Source organism: Lissotriton helveticus, chromosome 8 (assembly GCF_964261635.1).
Source record: "Lissotriton helveticus chromosome 8, aLisHel1.1, whole genome shotgun sequence".
In the NCBI taxonomy this organism is placed as follows: domain Eukaryota; kingdom Metazoa; phylum Chordata; class Amphibia; order Caudata; family Salamandridae; genus Lissotriton; species Lissotriton helveticus.
This window is the reverse complement of record NC_136069.1, coordinates 754,887,638-754,909,522: the sequence shown is the minus strand read 5'-3', so window position 1 is coordinate 754,909,522 and position 21,885 is coordinate 754,887,638. Positions and strand designations below refer to the sequence as shown.

Sequence of the window (21,885 nt, the reverse complement as noted above, 5' to 3'; positions counted from 1 at the left end):
ATAAGCACGACGATACGAGGAAAAAGTATTAATTTCACACATAGTAAAGAGCAAAACGCCATTCTTGATTGCTTATGTGCATGAATGTGTGCCTTCTTGCTCATAAACAATTTCCCCTGCAGCGCAGACACTTTTGCAACATGGTGGCAAGGTGCCTGCGCTGGCACTAGGGAGCGTTTTTTGCGCCAGTGCTAGGGGAAACACAGGGGTGCACCGTTTTCTTGTGAATACGGCACCTCCCTGCGTTAAAAAAAATTCTGAGCATGGCATTGCCAAATTTAGAGTAGAACTACATTCCAACATAATTTGTAAATATGCCCCTATGTTTCTAAACTCCTGATACATTTGATTGGGAGGGCGGAGCTATCCAGTTTGCCACTCAAGCATTTTCCTAGTGAGTTGACAATGGGCTGCCAGGTCAAACCATGTAAGCCCCATGCCCCCTCATTTAAATTTCTTCCTCATGTGGTGTTGATTTGGTGTCCACCCCGGTATTGGTGATTGGCAGCCAGTGACACTGCTAGGCATTTCAAAGTACTGTGATCATACTTATAAACCCATAAAATATCTGAAGAGCTCTTCGGTAACCACTGTTGAGCCCCTCCACATGGAGGTAGTAGCACAGAGTACGAGTACAAGAACTTTAGTAACAGAGACCATGAAAAATACGGGGTGTTATTAGAAATTACAATACAAACACGATTCTTTCGTTCAAGTTAGAATGCTACGTATCATCACAATCTGTCCATATTCTCATCCGTGTTTAATTACTCATTTCTCAACTAAGAACCCAGAAAGAGCCCATAAATACTTCAATCAGGCAGTCTATCCAAAAGTACGGTTCTGCATATACACCCGAATATGGCTGCCACTGTAACTACAAAAAACTTGACATTTCTACAGAATGGGTGGAAGAAGGAGCAGTGTGTTTACATTCTAGTGCATTAATCCTCTGTCCAGAAACGACACTTGCAGTCCCAATGCTTCATTAATATTCATAGATCCATGTGGTCCAATATAAATTCCAAGTGGCACATCAGGAAAAAAAACTCAGTCTGAAGGCACAATGTCAGGTGGTTTAAGCTGGAGTGACAGACATCCAATCAGAATAACCGATGTCATCCCAGATGGTGGTCGGCTGCCACGCGACACTTTGCGTTGCGTAACTTTGGAGAGGTACCTCATCTCACCAGGTGTTCTTTGTCGACGCCATTAATGTCCTGTGAGGTGGGCACCTCGCCGGAAGCGTGAACTTCAGCAGTGCTCGTTTCAGAAGCTAGAAAGACAAAAAAACATATCGCGTCAATTTGGTCACAACAGATTAAGAACAGATTCCAGACTCGTTCTGGTCCACCGCCTTGCTGAACGGCGTCATTTGTCCGTGTTTTTTTGTAAATACTATTTTGAACAATCATTTCCTGTGTGGAGCTTTGTGGATGCCCGCGGGAACTATCCAGGCATGATCAAAGCGGAGGCTGTCAGAAAATAATCTCGGAATGTGAAGTCACAAGGGGGCTCGTGGTCTTGAATTAAGCAGGTGACCCCATGTACACTCGACTCTAAATGTATTCATGTTTCCAAGAATGTAAGGAATTTTCTTTTTGGTGAGAAAAAATGTGGGCAATTACAAGGGTAGGCAGTGCTTGAGCGGTTTACAAAACTCATGATAGGGATAGTAAAAAAAAAAACACAAACCAAAGAGCAAAACTTCAAAGAACACGAGGAATACGTAAAATGGCAACATTTTGGTAGTAGAGATCACTGTAAGCGAACTTCTGAGGATATTCGAAAAATGTGATCAGCCCCCTCCGGTGGATGGTTAAAAGAGACAAAAACATGAATGAGTGCTTACAAATCAGGGATCATGACAGAGAGGCTTGTTACTTGGCCCCACATCACGTGATGGTTGAGATCATTTGCCTCTGCTGTCGTGGGGTACATACTACTGTGGCTCTACAGGCTGGCCAGCTACATCCTATTCCACACTTGACTCTCAGGATAGCGAGGGAGAGCAGTACTAGGCTTCTCAGTGAGATACTGCAGGCGACTAGCGCCCAGAGCTCAACAGCCACCCAACAGACACTGTAATATAGTGTTACTCCAAATGCATATATTTTATGTACAAGGAAGTACTTTACTCTCACACAGAAACAAGTAATGTGCTGTTCAATGGGAAAGTAATACAGGGTTGTAATCTAAGAAGCGGATAACAGTGATGCGCTACCCCCCCTCCACCTTTTAGTGCCCTGTCTCCCCACTAGGGTGCGATCCGACATCTACAATATGCTATTGTACACACTATGGTCTAAGCATCGATTAAATAAAGGTGCAGCTAGTGTCACGTTCTCTCAATAATGTGCACCTCAGTTCAGTGTCTTCTACCTCTCTGGCAAAACTTTGAAGCATGAGTAGCAGACTCGCTTGCGGAAGCCAATCTCTTGTCTCAGGATGACGCAAAGTCCTGCGATTACCTGCTGGTTAAATCCACCAATCTAAACACAACACCGCATGGTAAGCCAAGTGTAGGTATACCTTGACAATGTTATGGTAGGCTAAGTAGGGAATGCAACATTTTTCTACTTCAATATTAATGACCTTGATATATTGTCATGCAACAGAATTTTCCTTGGCATTCCTATAAATATATTCACCATGAAGGTGATGAGTACTTGCTGGGACCTCAGAGTTTCATAACCTCATATAGGGCCAGATCAAGGGGCCAGATGTAGGTAGCCAAATACCGGTCGGTAACGGCCGAATTCGGCCGTTACCGACCGGTATTTGGCTTTTGAGATGTAGGGGGCAGGAAACAGGCCATTTCGGTAATTTTACCGATTCGGTAAATATACCGGTCGGTAAATTTACCGACCGGTATTTTTACAGAATCGGTAAAATTGAGATGTAGGTGGGACTCTTCTGAGTCCCACAAGCCCTACAAATTCGGTATTTTACCATCAAATTCAATTTGATGGTAAAATACCGATTCAGGTGTGCATGCACATGTGTGCATGCACACCTGTGCCATATGACAGGCAGACCTGCCCTTAGGGCAGGTATGCCTGCCACATGGCCCCCGAACCTTTTTTGGGGGTGCTAGAGGGTGTCAAAGTGACACCCCCTGCACCCTTGTCAAAATCGGTATTTACCGATTCAGTAAATACCGACCAGTAATGCCCCATTCATTCCTATGGGCTTCAAAGCCCATAGGAATGAATGGGGCATTACCGGTCGGTATTTACCGAATCGGTAAATACCGACTTTTAAAGATTCGGTAAATCCACATCTGGATTTACCTACATCTCGGTACTTCTATTTTACCGATTCATAAATACCGAATCGGTAAAATTCGGTATTTATGAGTCGGTAAAATAGAATTACCTACATCTGGCCCTAGGTGGCCAATTACCGGTCGGTAACGGCCGAATTCGGCCGTTACCGACCGGTAATTGGATTTTGAGATGTAGGAGCATGCTTTACAGAATCGGTATTTTACCGAATCTGTATTTACAGATTCGGTAAAATTACCGAATCGGTAAATACAGACTCGGTAAAAATACCGAGTCTGTAAAAGCATATGTAGATAGCACATCTTTGAGTGCCGCAGGCCTTTCAGATTCGGTATTTTAACACCCAATCCAATTGGGCGTTAAAATACCGAATTCAGGTGTGCATGCACATGTGTGCATGCACACCTAGCCATGTGACAGACAGACATGCCCTTAGGGCATGTCTGTGTGCCACATGGTGCACATGCCTATTTTTGGGGTGCCAGAGGGTGTCAAAGTGACACCCCCTGCACCCTTGCTAAAATCGGTAATTACCGATTCTGTAATTACAGAATCGGTATTGCCCATTGATTCCTATGGGCTTCACAGCCCATAGGAATCAATAGGAAATACCGATTCGGTATTTCCAGATTCGGTAAATACCGAATCTTAAAGATTCGGTATTTACACATCTGGAAATACCTACATCTCCCCCCTTCATATTTACCACTTCTTAAATACCGAATCGGTAAAATTCGGTATTTAAGAAGTGGTAAAAAAGAATTACCTATATCGGGCCCATAGTGCTCGGCCTTCGGCTTTGTTCGTCTATATGGTTATGGAACTCCTTGGTGACTTGCAATATCCTTATAGTAGGGGGTACTTCATCTCTTATAAAATTGTTAATATTATTATTGTTGCTGTTATTATTTGGAGCTAAACAAACTATTTTCTTTTCCCCTATACTTTACCATACAGAGCTCTCTTGCATGACTGCAGAGCCACCTATTGTAATGTATAGGGCAAAGTAACAACATTTATTTACCTCCAAAAAATTATTTCTAATATTTTTATGTTAGAGTGGCAAGTTGTAGACCACTTCTGGTGCATAGAAACAGAAGAGGAGCTACAGGCCCAAAGGGTTCCATTCAGACCACACTGGTCTTGATTTGGCTACCTGCCTAGTAAATTAGATACTGCAAAACTGCGAAGAGGGGGTCAAATAGCGAAAAAATACCAACATCATTCAGTGCAGTGAAAGAAGTGGTTACACCAGTAAGAGTCACCACTCACCTCACCTGAACTTCACTGCAGTTTCTGGTGAGGAGTTAAAAGAGTTTCTATATGCTGTTTCCATGTCTCTGCACTCCTTGGCCTGACTTATGGCTTTATTGCAGACAAGAGACAATACCCATCTCCACAACCCAGTTTCACCCACCCAACAGCAGCAGGGGTCATGTAGACCCAAGATCAGAAAGTGTTCAGTGAGGAGGAGGGAAGCTTCAGCTGATATCCACAAGTTCAGGTAGCTGTGCAGCATTACTCAGCCAGTTAGTGTTAGCTCATAAACACAAGATTACAATCAAGCCACTAGGTTATGGCGCACTTCAGTCTCCACAGAGGAGTCAGTGAAGATCCTCTCTCTAGAATGCAATGCAATGGTCTCTGCTTACTTGCAGAAGAACAGGTATACACTCCTAAGAGATGCTATAGTAGAACAAAATGTGTATTCTCTGAAGACAGCCCTGGGGGGAAAAGGTAGAGGGAGAGGCTGTCATATCTGGCATTCCCTGCCTCAGTCATAAAACTAAAACTCTTAAAACAATGTTCACAAACAGCAATGGGTAATGCAAACAACAAGGGCATCTGGAGTGTCAAAACTATATTAAATTATGCACAAACATAAATAAACTAATAACGTCCAAATTAGACCTGTCTGCTGCATGCATCACAACCACAATTAGATGTAGATGCCAGTAGGTAGCACTCATAGGTGCAACTATGCATCAAAAAATTACAACTATACTGCTATTTGTCACATCTTTAGTAGAGGGAGTTAAGGGAACTACACTCTTGAGTGTACAAGGTTGGAATACCTATGGTGAGCCTTCACATCATCCCATACGAAAAATCCTCAGTGGAGCCAGGCCCTACAGGACGCATTGTCCAAGTGATGGCTGAGGGTAGAAGATTTCCTTGAAAGTTAATGGTGCTGAACTGGGAGTGTATTGATGAAGTTGGAAGACAGGACAGGCTTTTGAGCAGCAGACACAGAATTAACTAATTTGGAATTTTGGTCCACAGAGTTCTAGGGTAGTTATGTTCCACTCAGGACAGGAAGTTGGTCACTTTGCTAAAAACCAGGAATGGGAAATTTCAATAACTGACTAGGGTAACCTTTAAAATACTACTCGTAACCTGGTCTGAAGGTAAACTCTGCCTTGAACTGAAGAGGAGGGTAATAAACCTACCTCCTACACCCAATAAATTGCTGCCAGCCTGCCAGAATTAAATGGTGTGACTTCTAACCTGCTCTGTCTGGACGTCTGTTTCTAATATTTTTCTCCAAGACTGGAGATGCTAGTCCGCAGCTATCTCAGCGTGCTAAAATGGGACACATTCCTGCAAGGATACCCTGTTTGCCCCACTGGGTATTTTGGCCTGAAACTATAGTGCATGGAAGGTCCCAAGGCAGAAGCAGTTGTTGATTGCCTGAACAAATTCCAGTGGACCAGCTGAAAATTGGCTTTTAAGGTGTATCTAAAAACTGCATTGAGGCGAATCTCTTGCCCCACAACTGAAAGATATGGACTGCCCGACATAGGCATATCTGTGGGCACAGTTGAAATCCCATAGCTTCTGGGTCATATAAAATTACAACTGCTTCAATAGAATGCTTGAACTTCAGCCAGTATGAAGGTCTAATATCGTTGGAAAAACCCACTGCACTACTGCAGAAAGTATTTTATGGTCCTTTGCCCTGGAAATAAGCCGAAAACCTCCTGTGGTTGTGTACATATGCTCAAACCTTATTCTAAGATCATTGACTAAGCTGGTGGCAGTGTCGGCTTGATCTAGAACTGTAGTGCCTGTGTAGCTACAGTAGCAGAAGACCATGTCCAAAAATCACATATGTGAACACAATGATCCTGATGCACCATGAGCACATCATGCACGTATATATAGATCATCACACTTGTTATACTGATGATAGCAGAGTACAATAGGTTTGTTCCCTGCCACTTTCTCTTCAATCTATACGCTAATTGTATCAAAGCATCAGGGTTTGCATTATTTTCATGACCCATTGCTGTGCTTGAAAAGTTTAAGGGGTATCAACAAGAACCGCCAGGCACCAGGTTAATTCACAATTGCATGTTGTTCTTATTCAAACATGATTCTACAGCCTGATGACCAAATGCTGTATATTGCCAGGTCTGAAATCTGTGGTGGCTCCTCCGTAATGGCAGAGGAGCGTTGCCCCACTGCCTGGCTCAGAGCCAGGAAATGTAAAATGAAATGATGCTCTTGCAACGTTTTATTTTACACTTGCCGGTGCTGTCAGCTATGTTGGGAGGGGAGGGGCTTAGGCATGGGAGGGGGAGGAGGAGCGCTACGTGCACACCACTCCCAAATCACGCAGGCGTGTTTTTGCTGGCTGTCTCAGCCTGACCAAAACACACATGGGCACTTAGGTTTTCTCCAGCCCCGCTTTATTGGGACTCCCTGGTCTGAGCAGGGCCTCTTCCCTGCCTGCTCAGTCTAATCCTTGAGCTGCTCTGCAACACAGGGATTGGATGAGAGTCAGGAAGAGAAGAGATGGCGAATGCAATACTGGAGCTGGCCGGCCGCTGTGGCAAAAGGTACATTTTATAGATTTTTTAAATATTGCATTAAACCCCCCCCCCCTCCCCGTTCATGACGCCTCACATGCAACCACCATTTGTTTATGGCAGCCGCCGCTACCTGAAATTAGTTTAATGTAATCTTTATGTCTTTTTACTATATACAGCAATGCTTTTTGTGAATTCTAGTGATGTGTTCCAGGTAAAAATAGAAATTAGAATTTGTCAGTGTTTATGCAGCCCAGCCTCCCATAAAAATGCTTAAAGCTGTTTCCACAGCTTTTCAGAAATATATTATGTTTACTTCAGGGTCTGTACTGGCTGCATGTTTAACTTAAATAATTATTACTGGTTGATATATATTATATATGAGACCTGTAGTTATGTTTATATGTACTCTAGAGTTGTTCCCGGATAGAAATTAATATAAAAGAATATATAAGATAGAGTTCGATAACTGAGTGACTGAATAACCTGTGTACCGTGTGCGAAAATGTTTAAAAATTAGTTTGTGATTTAGAATTTGGCGGACGGATACTTTGTCACATATGTGACGGATATCCTGTCCACGGTGTTACAAGTGCCATAAGATACAATGAATTTGAAATACGGTGGATGGGATATTCCTCCACAAAAGTGACGGATATCCGACACCTCAACGTCTAAATCAAGCCATTAATTTGATGACAGTGATAGGTAAATGTCAGATAGTGTCGGAAAGTTAGGATTCAACTTTTAATTATTCAGAGCACAGTCCAAAAAGCTAGGGGGCCAAGTCACAAAGGCATTTTTGAGTAAGTAAAGAAGTCCTAAAGGAGTAAACTCGTAACTCATTAATGAAAAAGTCCTTTGTGAATTGGCCTCGAAATATTCATCTCACTATCTTTAAAAGTGGAATTAAGGAACAGTCCTTTTTTTATTTATTCTAGAGGATATTCTAATTGTATTCCCTGTTTAGATGTTTGGTGGTTTAATTAAAAAAGACTCATGAATGAGGTTCCGGGAAGGGGGGGCCGGGGATGAAGTACTGCCATGATCGTGGGTTGTTTTTCTTCATATGTTACTATATTTGTCTTTTGCTCGTCGTTTGCTTTGCCCTCACGAATGTATGCCCTATATGTTTTATTCAAATGCAATCATTGTTTTTATGTTTATAAACAATAAAAATCTTTAAAAAAAAAAAGACTCATGAATGGTTTTGTAAATTGACTCTTGGAAACATACATAGACAAAAATCAACGTTTTCAGTAAATTCATGTCAAAGTCACAGTGAAGATTACATTATGATTTTCTGATAACAGAACGAATGTGTCATATTAAAGAGACGACATTTTGTCCACTCAGGCCATTTGAAGTGTTTATTTACAGACATAATGCTTATTTTTTATAACAGGTTTCACTGTGCTTACACTACAGTAAAGCCAGTGTGTATTATACATTTCAGAGAAAGGGTTACATGAATACAGGTGTTTTTGACAAATCAATATATTGAGAACATACACACCACTACGACATGAAACTATTCTGAACACTATTAGAGGTTTATACAGCAACAGAAACCAACGTAAATATAACACAAATTCAGTGCGTGAACATTCCACTTCCACAAGAAAGTTTAAGCAAAAGATGAAGAAACTCGTATTAAACTATTTCTCTACCTGGTTCACCAAACATTTTGTGTAGGGAGGGTTATATGTTCATGTTATGCTCAAGAAATGAAAAGACACGTTTCAAAACACAAGTCGAGAATGACATGCAAAGCAATCAATGCACTTTTAGTGACAGGCCTTGACTGATGAAACATTCCCTAGATAAAATGCGATGAACATACTTTGCAACAGCCAAAAATTCCTGCACGACCAGAGGTGTTCTCTTTACATTTAAAAATTGATAGTTACGTTTGACAAAATATTCCACTAAAAACACATTTTTGCATTGTTATTTACTTGCAGCACTCCTTACAAAATTGAGATTTTGATTCTGTCATATGGTACAGATTGGTCTGGGTGAAGCAAAGTAACAAAACAGGTTACAAACTCTCGTATGTAGAATTTGCCACAAAAATAAGAAAAATGGCAGAATGAAAATACATCACATTTTACTGCCATATATTGATGCGTGCCATTTTGTGCCTAAAACGTTTTACCTAATTTCCTTTATCAATTTTAAAGTTATAGCACAAATGTAAATGGTCTTTGAACATTTGAATGTTAAGTACATAGCCAATACATGGGGCGTGGCTTGTCAAGCAACGCATAGGACGCTGTTTAAGGCCACTCCAGGGCCCCCCTATGACATAGCTTGGACCTGACTGAATAGAGGCACACCAGTGGTACTGTTAAAAATGAAAATGTTGCGTACTCTAATGGCACATGGACATTGTAGCGCGATTGGAGACGCGCTGGAACTTATAGAGATTCTGGTTGGACTTTTGGTGAGGCTCACTCCAGCCAACTAAGATGGCACTGACCAAGAAAAGGATGCCACACAGATAGGCCCAGTAGCTTGACTGGTGTGGGAGAGATGCAGTTGGTGTATTCTACAGCCCAGCGTCCTGGCCTGGATATGGGAGCCCACTCGTCCAGTAGAGGAGCGGCCCCTTCCGATAACTTGTGGATTTCTGGTGTGTCATAGAGGCCTGACGTATAAGTGGATTGTGGCCTGCCGAGATCCCCGGCTGCCCTGTGGTGAGAAAACAAGCGAAGTGAAAGAGGTGGGGAGATGCACATCAGGGATGTGGGTTGAGGTGGGTAGGCTAAGCAGTGGCAGCTCCTCCGTAATGGCGAACGAGCGTCGCCTCACTGCTCAGAACCAGCAGATGAAAAAGAACATGATAATAAAACAATTTTATTATAACTTTTTTTTACTGACTGACTGAGTCAATGGCAGTCTAGAACATAGCAGGGCCGGGGCGGGCCATGGCAGGGAGGAGGAGTGGTTGGCACTGTAAGTGGGCATGTCAGTTTGGCAAGCTGTCTTAAGGCGGCCAAACCAACATGAGCACTTAGATTTCTCCAACCCAGCTGGGTGGAGAAAAGAAACCTGCTCTGTGCATGACAGAGCATCAAACCAGCCTACTCAGACCAATCCTGGCACTTCTCCCATGCCTTATAATAGCATGCGAGCAACGTCTGGATTGGGTGGGGAAGTCTGGGAGACTGTGCTGTGTGGTTGATGAACACCGAGGTGGCCAGCAGTGTAAGAAGCATGTAAGTCTTTTTTATTTATTATTCCGCCCCAGCCGCCACCGCTTAGGCCTAGTGAAGGTAGTATACCCTGTGGGACATCCCCTGTTCGGACAGCGATACACCTCTGCCTGTGAAAGGGGAGAGAGACTTTGGTGGAGGACGGCGGCCATTGAATTCTCCTGGTAGGGGCCCACGCCCATTAATGCCCTTTGAAATATAACTCAGATCAGGCTGAGGGTGAAGACTAAAGGTAGAGGAGGAGTGAGTGGGCGGCTGGGCCTCTGCAAAGATTGGCCGATGTGAGAATATGGACTATAAACTGCACAATACAGCTGGTGAAATGATGATGATCTGGCTGATATGATCTGCCTGCAATGAAGGGGATTATTGCAACCCTGGTGCAGAGGGTACTTGAGTCTACTGTCTGCCTTGGGCCCTGGGGGCTGGATTACCTGGGAACCTAATATTTCCGTACTGTCACAGTTGCCCAGCAGTTTGATCGTGTGGTGAAATGGGGTGTAATCTGCACTGGAAAGGACTCCTACTGGGTGCAGACTTTATGCACTGGCTGATGCTCACCAGTGACCTTCGATCGGCAGCACAATATGGTATAAGCTGTAGGCCTGGTTGGTCTGGACCGTGCCCTTTGGCCTGAAGGTATATATTTCCCTGGGTGACCGCTGGAGCTGCTGGTTCTCCTGGATGCATGGGTGAAAAGTCAAAAGATGGGTAAATCTGAAGCATCTAAGCCACTGAAAAATATGCAGAAGAGATGCAACCTGGCAAGGATAAAGATGTGATGTACCCTCTGTTGAGTGTTGAAACTACATTGGTATGTCACAGTCACAACAAAATATTCAATCAAATACTACAGGCGATCCTGAAAACTACAAGCATGATGGAAGCAAAAATCAATTCAGAGTGAATAGAAGTGACCCTATTAGGAACTGACCATAAAAAACTCTCGGAGAGAATCACAGAGAATTAGTTTATGGTAAGGTCTTTGAGACCAGTGGTGCTGGAGCTGCAATCTTAAAGGAAGGCTCTCCTCACAATGGTGGAACACCGACAGTACTGAGCAGAAAACAAAGACGGATGCACCCATAGGAACAATATATGCCTCCTGGGTACCTCAGAACGAGCCGAAGGACGCAATGTGGAGGCATTTTGGAGGACTAGCTCCTCAAGAATGTGTTGAAAGGGACACCACTGAAGTCTGCAGTGGAGAGGGTACACAGAATACCAGGCTGCCCTCCTGTGCCAGGAGCCTCCTCGCCCTATTGTGGCATGTATGTTACATTACTACGACTGGGACAAACACTGCAAGCCACATGGGAACGGAGACCGATGTTGATTCAAAATAATAAGGCGTGGGTGTTCCCTGACTACACCACCACAACTCTGATGCATCATCACTCCTTCACGAAGGTTAAGCATTTACTACCTCAAAACGAGATCCCATGAACTTAGCTATATTCAGCTAAGCTGAAAAAGACAGTTGATGGAAAGTCACACTTTTTCACAGCACTGGATGAGTCCCTGTTGGTGAATGGAGATGTCTAGGCTCAATACAGCTCCGAACTCAGATGGAACCGACAACAACTTAAGGATGCTAAGGGTCACAGCCGAATGCCAAACAAGCCTACAGATGAACAGGCAACTCTGCAGAGAGCCAAGGTAGTCAAAAGTGCGGCCAAGTAGTAGATCTAGAGGAATGCGAAACTTGACACACCATGAGAATCAACAGGCAAGGAAGACGATATGGCTATAATCACTCTGAGTAATATAATAGGGCAATGTCGAGCACTCACCCCAATGACTAGAGACTTTGTGCATAAGGTCCTTTAAATATTACAAGCAGCTTCACTGATGAACAGTGGGCATTGATTATGTTTGGGGCATATGTAAGATTCAATAACTGTGACAGCCTTTGCAGTATTTCTGGGTGACATATGCTTCAAACTTAGTCCTGATGTGGATACTAAGTTCTGTTGATGCTTTACTTTGGTGGGGTATTGTTACAAATCTCAGGCAGGATGTCTAATGGTTAGATGATCTTTAGTGTCACCATAGAGACTACTGGAAGGAAGACAGGGTTTGCAAAGAGTGTCAGTAGGAAAACTATAGCATCCTTCAGAATGGCATATGTAGAAGCACGTTTGGTGGTTCTGTAAGTAATCCAGGAAATGAAAATTGTGAACTAGGAATGGGGTAGAGACATTAAAATCTCAACTCTGGTTGATAAACTATGAATATGAGTTCAAATGTTACTGTTTCACTTGGAACCTAAAAGGGCTGGGCACTCCATCTAAGAGATATATATCATAGGCTTTCCTGCAGCATGTAAAAGTGCATTGTGTCCTTCTTCAAGAGAGCCATCTCACATGGACAGTGCTTCAGAATTTTAAGAAACAATGGAAAAGTTTACTGATCAGTACCAGATATTCAGCATTTGCCAGGAGTACCTTGACTTGCAAACCACCTGGGGCCCGTTTATTGGTGATTATGCCCACATAGACAAGGAAAGTAGATATACACTGGTGGAAGGAACCGTGGATGGTAATGAGTTGACACTAGCTTATGTTTATGCACCTAATACTAATCGGGGATCCTTTTACTATACATTGACTCTATCACTATTTAGGCATTGTAACACACCAATTATTTGGGGAGGTAATTACAATACGGCTACAAACACTTACATGCATACATTGATACCGCCCTCACCAAGTGCACCTGATAGAGTGATCTCATAGAGGTTAGCTGCATGATCTCAGAGTTTACAACTGATCAAGATTTGTTGAGAATTGCATCCGGACAGAAGGTAGTATTGATTCTTTCTCTATTCCACAGTATTAGCACATGACTAGATATGAATTGGTAGGGTCTAGTTAACCAAATACATTTACTAAAATGTAATATCTGGGTCATACATAGTTGGATTGTAGTCCTCTGCTATTGACAATCAAATGGGGAAGAGCCAGCATTGCCCATATGGTGGGTAGGCCCTGAAGCACTGTTGGGTGCTCCCTTTAGAACCACTGTTGGGGATCACATTGATTATTATTTCACATAAGATGAAGGCACCACTGTAGACCCTGCAAATGAAAGAGATGCCTTTAGGTTATTACAGGGGGAATTAGCGCAGCAGCGTTTGCACTCAGTAATCTAGTTAATCTTTTATTCAGCTATTCTGTGTTATATTAAGTGGCTTAACCCTGGCGTGCAACAGTTGTAGGGGTTCTGCTAAGTCCCTTATTCTAGAAGTGTAGTAGGATTCCTGGACTCTGTTCAGGCACTGATGCACTGCCCCCAATGGAACACCAAATTGCTAACATACAAGCGCTACATTGATGATATCTTCATCATGTGGCAGGGTACGAAGCATGAGTTGGAACAAAACATCCTGCAGCTCAACAACATTAATCCCCGGATACAGTTTACCCATCACATCTCCAATGAGCAAATAGCATTCTTGGATGTGCTTGTTAAATTATCAGACTCAAGCATAACTACTTCCATTTACACCAAGCCCACTGACAGGAATAATGCTTTACAGTACCACAGCTTTCACCCTTGGCCCTTGAAAAAACATCTCCCGTACTCCCAGTTCCTTCGAATTAAAAGAATTCATTCCGAGCAAAGTGAAGGCTTGCAGATGGTTGAAGTCGCCAAAAATAAATACAGACAGAGAGGTTACCCTGACCCGGTTTTAAACCAAGCCACCAACAGAGTTTCACAAGTGACCCGTGAGTCACTCCTAGAGAAGAAACAAATGACTAAAACTTCTCCTAGAGAAGTTTTTGTGTCAACATATTCAACCCAATCACGACAAGTAAAATCTATTATCCTCAATCGCTGGACTCTCATGCAATCAGAACCTGATTTCGCTGGAACGTTCAACGCTCTCCCATTATTTGCATATAAAAGGGCAAGTAACTTAAAGGAGATTCTCAACAAAAAACAACCTCAATCTAAGGTTACACACAGAGGGTTCAGCAAATGTTTCAACTGCTCTAACTGTAACAATGCAGTGACTGGAAAGACGATGAACCACCCGAGATCGGGTAAAACTATCACCTTTTCACACACTACAAATTGTAATAGTGACTTTGTTGTTTACTACATCAAATGTCCCTGTGACCTTTATTACGTTGGGAAGACAGAACGCAGTGTGCGCACAAGAATTACAGAGCATAAAAGTCGCATACGCACGCAGAACACAACCTCGCCTCTGGCTACACATTGGGTTTCATTGAAACACAACATATCTCAATTGAGATTCGGGGTCCTACAAGCCATTGAACCAAACACAGAATATGATCGAGCTAAGATTTTGTCCCAGCGTGAGGCACACTGGATCTGGTATTTACAAACCTTGACACCGACAGGGCTTAATGATAAATTTGAATTGTCATGTTTCATGTAATAAGAACTACACCTGATTTGGCTAATTAGATTGTGCACACTCACAGTGGCAGATTCCACTTATAAGCTCCTGTAACTGTTTTTTCTACTCATTTGATAGAAACTGATATACTCTGTATACTAGGGTTTCCACACCTAGATTGTTACGCTATTTAATAGCGAGTTTGCCCGTTCTGCTGTGACTCATTTATTTTCCTCTCTCACCCTCCCAACATGGCGCGACTGAATCATAGTCTGTTATTTGTGTTTACTATTGTTTCATAGTCAGACACTTCCGGTTAGCTTTTTCACCACACCGGCACTGTTGAGCACTTAGAGGAGTACTCGCGTTTACAATTCACGGTAAGAGCGCCACTGCGATATGGCATATGTCGAGCACCGTTTCCAGTAGTAAACTATGACTAACGGTCCCACGTTCTTTACTTTTCACAGAGAAACACTCAAGCAAGTTAACACGGTAACCGCGTCTTTTTGCTTTTAAACACGGGTGCACATACTCTAGTCCATCGACTAAAACTTGTCGGGTTAATTTATTCCCCACAGGTCTCCAATTACGGAAGGGTATCCACAGATATCCGATACGTTATTTGCGTATTGAAGTAAGAGTCCCTTGCGTATGCAAGCTTTATCTTATGCACGTCTCTGATGGGTTTCCTCACTCGTGATGTACTATTTTCAATCCAATAAAGATTTGCATGGTACTTAGTAAACACTTGTCACTCACGGACATGAAACGTATTGCATGTGATTGCATGTCACGAACACAAATTACCGAAAATTAGGAACTCCGTTTTTAGGACAGAATCACGGGATACTCTTCTTTTCCATCATACACTTTCTCCTTCTGATTTAGATTTAGGCGTCAAGTTCAGGCATGCTACAATTGTGCATTCAATTCGTGATGTTTAACTTTATGTTAATTTGGTTGTTTTTGATTGAACATTTAAACAGTCGCACTCGCTTAATCCTGACCTCCTCTAAATGTCACCCTGTACATTCTGTCGTTAATAGAGACTCATACCATGTTGTATTACTCTACAGATTCCCCTGACGAAGGGCACAACAACCTGCCCGAAATGCATTGGGATGCGCTGAATCATAAAGTTGTTTAATGTAGATGCTTGTGAATTTTTTAACAACATCACACAATGTGTTTTTGAGAAGCCTTAAAGGAACTAACAATTGTATAAATTAAAAATGTTTTGAAACGCTGAACTAAGCATGATTACAATGTTTACAAGTAATGAATTTGAGTTAAACTGATTGTATACCATTTGCAATTTTGGATTTAGGTTATTACAGGCATAGGCTTGAAAATGAGTTATGAAATTAAGTTGACCATAAATAAAGTCATGTTAGAGACTTAACAGAAGATAATTTATAAGGAATATATGGCCAGGAAGCATATCAAAAGGAACAGCGCTGGGCAATTGCTTGCATGGCTGTTGAGGTCTGAGCAGGAGAGGAGATCCTTCAGAGCGCTGCAGTCTGTTGCAGGTGAAATTATGCAATCCAACCAGATATCAATCATACATTTGCACATTAATATTGGGCACTACATGAGGCCCCAAATATGGGGAATACTCTGAATGTTCAAGACTTTCTAGAGGCAGTGCCCATTACACATTTGAATGGGGAGCAAGCAGTGACGCTAGATGCCACTTTCATGGTACAGGAACCTGGTACTGTTATTAGCCAGCTGTTCAGAGAAAAGAACCATGGAGCTGATGCTCTGCCCCTTGAGTTCTATGTGACCTAAAAGCAAATCTGGCTCCCAGGTCATTAAGTATGTATGAGGGGGCGATGGAGAGAGGGGAGCTGCCTTGGTGGATTAGGGAGACTAACATTGTTGTCTCCCCAAACCTGGCAGTGACCCATCGGACATCAAGTCCTAAAGACCTTTAGCTCTTCTTAATACAGAGTATAAACCATGACAGAATATTATAGTGAACATATTTCTTCATTTGGTGCTAAAGTTGATACATCCAGACCAAAGTGGGTTTATCACTGGGCGCCATACCCACATTGATCTGAGGTGCCATTTCCATGTCCTAGATAGAGCCCTGAGGGAGCAACAATGGCCTGCAGCTGCCTTCTTAGACATTGAGAAGGAGTTTGATACCTTACTCTGGGAATAACTATTTGAAGTTTTGCAGAACATGGGTCTGAGAAATGGTATACTTAAATCAATTGGACTTTTATGTCACCAGCCGACCGCTATGATCTGTACAGGGGACATCTATTCAGGGCAGTGGCAAATTAGAAGAGACACTAGACAGGGGTGCCCCCTCTCCCCACTGATCTGTGAGCTAGCTATGGAGCCAATGGCTTGTCTGATGTGCAATAAGGCTCAGGACTTGGGTGTGTATCTTTCATGGAATGTACATATGATATCACCCTCCTGCTTGTTAATTACCAAATTAGCAGTTTTCATGATATAATCACCGAGCTGGGGAAGTTTGATGAAATCTTGGGTCTCAAGATAAACTTGGATAAATCACTTCCTTTCCCATTATCGAAAGTAGTTACGCCAATTCTGTGTGCCCAGAAGAAACAGATCTTGTTTGTGATTGGGATTTTTTATTAATATTTTCCTGAAGAAGGTGTTGGCCAAGAATTAGTGCCCACCAAAACGCGTCGATGCTTTTAAGAGGAATAAGTGATAAATCTGTGGTGACAATTGTTTCGAATTACAGCATTTTTAGAAATGAACAATAGCTGTCACAATTGATCTGTCTACAATTCATTGGTTTTCCTCTTTAATAGGAACTAGTTTTTCCTTTGATGTTCCCAACTCTTTTATATAATTTCTTTTGTATAAATCTTTTTTTCTGTGTAATATTATTTTGTCCATTTATGTGCTTTATGTATAGATATATGTGTGTTTTTAATGAAGATCACATTATTGGATAGACTGTGAATTATATGGTGTATTTTAACTATGAATAAATGTGTCTACTTTTCTAGATTTTGTTAGAGTTCTCCTTTTTTTGCTGCATCCCTGGTGTCCATAGCCTTTCCACGGTTGAGAGGCAATGTATTTATAAATGTTGTGTAAAGTGTGTATTTGTTTAAAGGGGTTCTTTTGTGACCTTGATAAACTTATGTGACCAATGGAACAAGATGACCTACACACACATAATGAGGCTTACACCTGGCAGCACAGTTAGTATCACTGATGAAATGTATGGGTACAAACTCAGATGTGGTGGGGGATGCAACAAGGTTGGTGCTTAATAATTTCTTTGTACGGCACAGAGATGCCTCTCATAGGAGTTGCCTGGCTCCATAGGTAGCACCATCTAGGTAGAAGGGCTTGTCCCTTTTTAGGATGTTTTAATCAGTTTATGGTTTCTTACTTTGTTGTTAAGCATTGCTTTGCCAGTAGTCTTACTGCACAGGGGAGACTGTGCTTGAGGACAGAGGTTGCTGGACCTCAGTTTGTAATTTACGTTTCCCCAAACTGTTTTTTCAGACTCCACCTCACCACTTGCGGCACTTGCCACTCCCCCAGCCATGCCCCTCTCATGGCGGGCTTGAAAGGCAAGCCTGTCTGCGCCCGTTTGTGACCGGACTGTGCCCAGCGTCTGTCCCCCTGGCCAGTTTCACTCAGACCAAGCACGTAGACTAACATACTCTTGAGAAGCGTTGCTGGCTTTAATCTCTTTTGGTAAATCCCCTCATTGCACTAGACAGTGCCCTTCCGCTTTACTTGAATCCGCAACAACTCTATGTCAAATATGAAAAATCAGCTGGTGTTCACTGTATCTCCCTGAAAACACAAAGACCACAAAGCTAGCATCTCCTAGTACAAACTGCAAAGGCCCTATGGATCTCTCAAAATGTAACTGTTCATTGCTGGACACAAGATCTTTAGTTAAGCACCAATCTGGATTCCATTAATTCCTACTGACGTACCATACCACAGACATAATTTTTGGAACAGAAAAATGGGCTGACTAATGTTTCTGCCCAGAGATAATAGCAGTGGTTCCTCCTGGCTATAATATGCTTCAGTTAGATAGAGGGAAAAAAGTATGAGGGCTAGTAGAAACTTTCACCCCAATTTCTGGGACGGGCTTTGAAGCATTACAGTTCAATATTGAGCTTAGAAAAGCGCTATCATTCAACGGTGTGCTGGTGTACCGTCCCCCAGGACCCACATCTAGTTTCTTTGACCAGCTTTGTACTCTTCTTGAAACAACTATTCTAAATTCCAATTTTACAATATTGGGAGAGTTCAACTTCCATCCCGAAGAGAAATCGAACCTGGATTTAGGAAGACTGATGTGTTGTGGACTCTCTCTTAGAACCAATGTTTCTATCCATCACACTGGTCACATGCTCAATGGCATATTTTCTAATAACCCCGTAGCGTGGGGTTAAGGATAGGCTGGAGGATTTTTCTAGTTAAAGAAGGTTTTATTCTCAGTAGAGCTTTTCTGCTACGAGAGGTCAGTCTCTCCCTCGCAAATTCCGCCCGGTCCGTGGTTGCGGCTCTGTTCCTCTGCCAGTATGGGATCGTCTTCGTCTTCTGCCCGTTCAGCGATACGGGTCTTCTGATTCCCAGCTTTAACTCGGCCCGAAAAGAAAACCAACAGAGGGAGGCCGTCAGTCACGTTGTCAGTTTAAACGTTGCCCACAAGGGTCCCGGTGGTTGTGGGGGGGTCACCAGTACTATATAGGCATATACAGTGCACGGGGAGAGTGAGGAACAAGTGTGTGGGGAAGGAGGGGTTATAAGGACGCAGGGAAGGCAAGGTAGGGTTATTTACAAATTTACACTCCTCCCTTCCTCCCGACCCAGGCTGCCCAACGCTGCCGTACCTGTGACAGACACACTTCTCCCTTGGGAGCGTGGCACGGCGGTTCACCGGGTCGTTGGCCTCCTGGCACTCCACCACGGGCTGCTCTTTCGTCTTCTCCGCTCTCCTCTCTTCCTCCCTTCAGCTCTCCGACTTCTCTGCTCTCACTCCCGACCTCCTTTCTCCACTCTGCTTCCTCCTGGGTGTCGCCGCACGCCAAGTAGAGGGCTTCTGGGTACTTGACAAGTCCGGGCCCTCTGTCGTCACTTGGGGGCGTGGTCTCGTCTTTGATGTATGCCCAGTTAAAGGCACCCTCCTCCTTTTCTTCTTCTGTGTCGGATAGCAGCAGACAGCTGCTCCAGTCCGTCTGGGGGGAAGGAGGTGATGTAGAGTCAGCGACCCACCAGTCGATAGGTGATACATCCGTTACCTCCTCCCCGCTACAAACCCCCATTTCAAATAGTCCAATAGCCCTGCCTTTAATCTGGACGGATCACTTTGTGGTTTACTAGCAGATCCAGATTCAGGGAAAACTAACGCGAGCATCAGTTCATCACAATTCGTTCTACGGAGACTGGCAGAAAATTCAACCTTGAGAATACAACTCAGTACTCATGGGTATACTGCCTAAAGACTGTACAGAGCAGATGGTGGAGAACTATAATGACTGGATAATAAGCACCCTAAATGTCGTGGCCCCTTTAAAAAAAAAAAAGGATATAACTAAGAAAACAATTTCACTACCATGGTATAATGATACCCTTAGATCCTTTAGACAAATATGCCATAGGCATGAATGAAAGTGGCACGACAGATATGAGACCTCAGAGAAGATTATTTACAAAACTAGTCGGACATACACAAAAAACTCATTACAGCAGTAAACGTATAATTCTTTTCAGCACAAATTAGATTAGTGAATGACTCAAATAAAGCCCTTTTTCATACCATCAAAAAATCGACAGTATAATCAACTAGTAATTTGGCTGCAAACATCAGACAGTTTTGTGACTCAATGGCTTCCTTCTTTCAAGATAAAGTTGCAACTGTTTGTAATCAATTTCCCGCAAGCAACCTGGCCAATCATATAACTCAGTCTCCTAACCTAGCACTGCACTGCCCAGCCCTTAAGACATTCCAAGCCTTAACAGTGGAACAACAGAGGACACTCATTCCCAAAATTATTCTGGATCACCTCATGATCCAAGTCTACCAAGGATTATGCACATGGCATGTGAACAAGTAGCACTTCAGAAGTCAGATCTTTTGGCAGCTATGTTTAAGGCCAGAGTGTTTCCTTCCTACTGGAAATCAACCTCAGCCCACTTTTACAAAAGCCAATCTCAATACACTGAACTTAAACACTACCAACCCATCTCTGGACTTCCCTATCCTGCCAAACAGGTAGCCAAACAGGTAGAGAAGGTGATTATTGAGCAGCTTGCCTACTTTATTGAAAATAATCACCTCCTGGATGACACCCAATTTGGGTTCAGTTAGGGTCATAGTACAAAATCTGCTTTGGTAGTGGCAATAGAGGTGACCAGAGCAACCTTGGATAAGGGGGTAACTCTGCCCTTGGACAAGGGGGTAAGTCTGCCCTTGTCCTACAAGACCAATCGGTGGCCTCCAATACTGTAAAGCATGCTGTGATGATTGACCGCATGTGGGGTAGGGGATTGAGGACTCTGCCCCCACTCCACTATAATCTTTTCTTGTCAATATGCAACAAATGGTGGCAATGGGAGAGTTTAAGTCAAGACCATACTCCCTGTCATGTGGAGTCCCACAGGGCTCATCATTGAGCCCAACAATGTTTAATCTTTACGTGACCCCCCTAGCCATGCTTATAAAATCCTTGGCCTATCCCTAGCATCTTATACAGATGACACCAAAATGATGGTGTCACTTTTTAAGAATGATGCCAACTCTGATGATGCCTTTAGAAACTTCATGAATGAAGTCTGCAAATTGATGGATGGAAATTGTTTGAAACATAACTCATCTAAAACGGAGGTGATAGTATTTGGAAACAATCCATTTTTCTGGCCTCCATCATGTCACCATCATGGTGGCCTTCCCAAATGGGTCCACTCCCTTCCTCTGTCCCAACTGTCAAGAATCTGGGGATTCTGATAGACTGCAAACTGAAACGCAAAGAGCAAGTCAAGAAGGTGATGTTGTCATCTTTTTAATCCTTAAAACTGGTTAAAAAGATTGAAAAATATCTACATTTTGAACTTCTTAAGATGGTGGTCATTTTGCTGGTACTGGTGAGATTTCACTATTGTAACAGACGCTACTCTAATCTCCTGTCTAGCTCACTGAAAAATCTTCAGGCACTGTGTGAGAA

The 21,885-nt window shown here is 42.9% G+C and overlaps 1 protein-coding gene across 1 annotated transcript in view; it reads right to left on the bottom strand.

Annotated features, from left to right (window-relative positions):
- Window positions 1-459: 459 nt before the first annotated feature.
- GPR143 (G protein-coupled receptor 143) overlaps window positions 460-21,885 on the bottom strand; it is a 367,151-nt gene continuing 345,725 nt past the window's right edge. Inside the window, exon 9 of the mRNA XM_078657596.1 lies at window positions 460-1,276. Coding sequence (XP_078513722.1) covers window positions 1,182-1,276 — 95 coding nt within the window. The 3' untranslated portion in view covers window positions 460-1,181. The remainder of the gene's footprint in view (window positions 1,277-21,885) is intronic.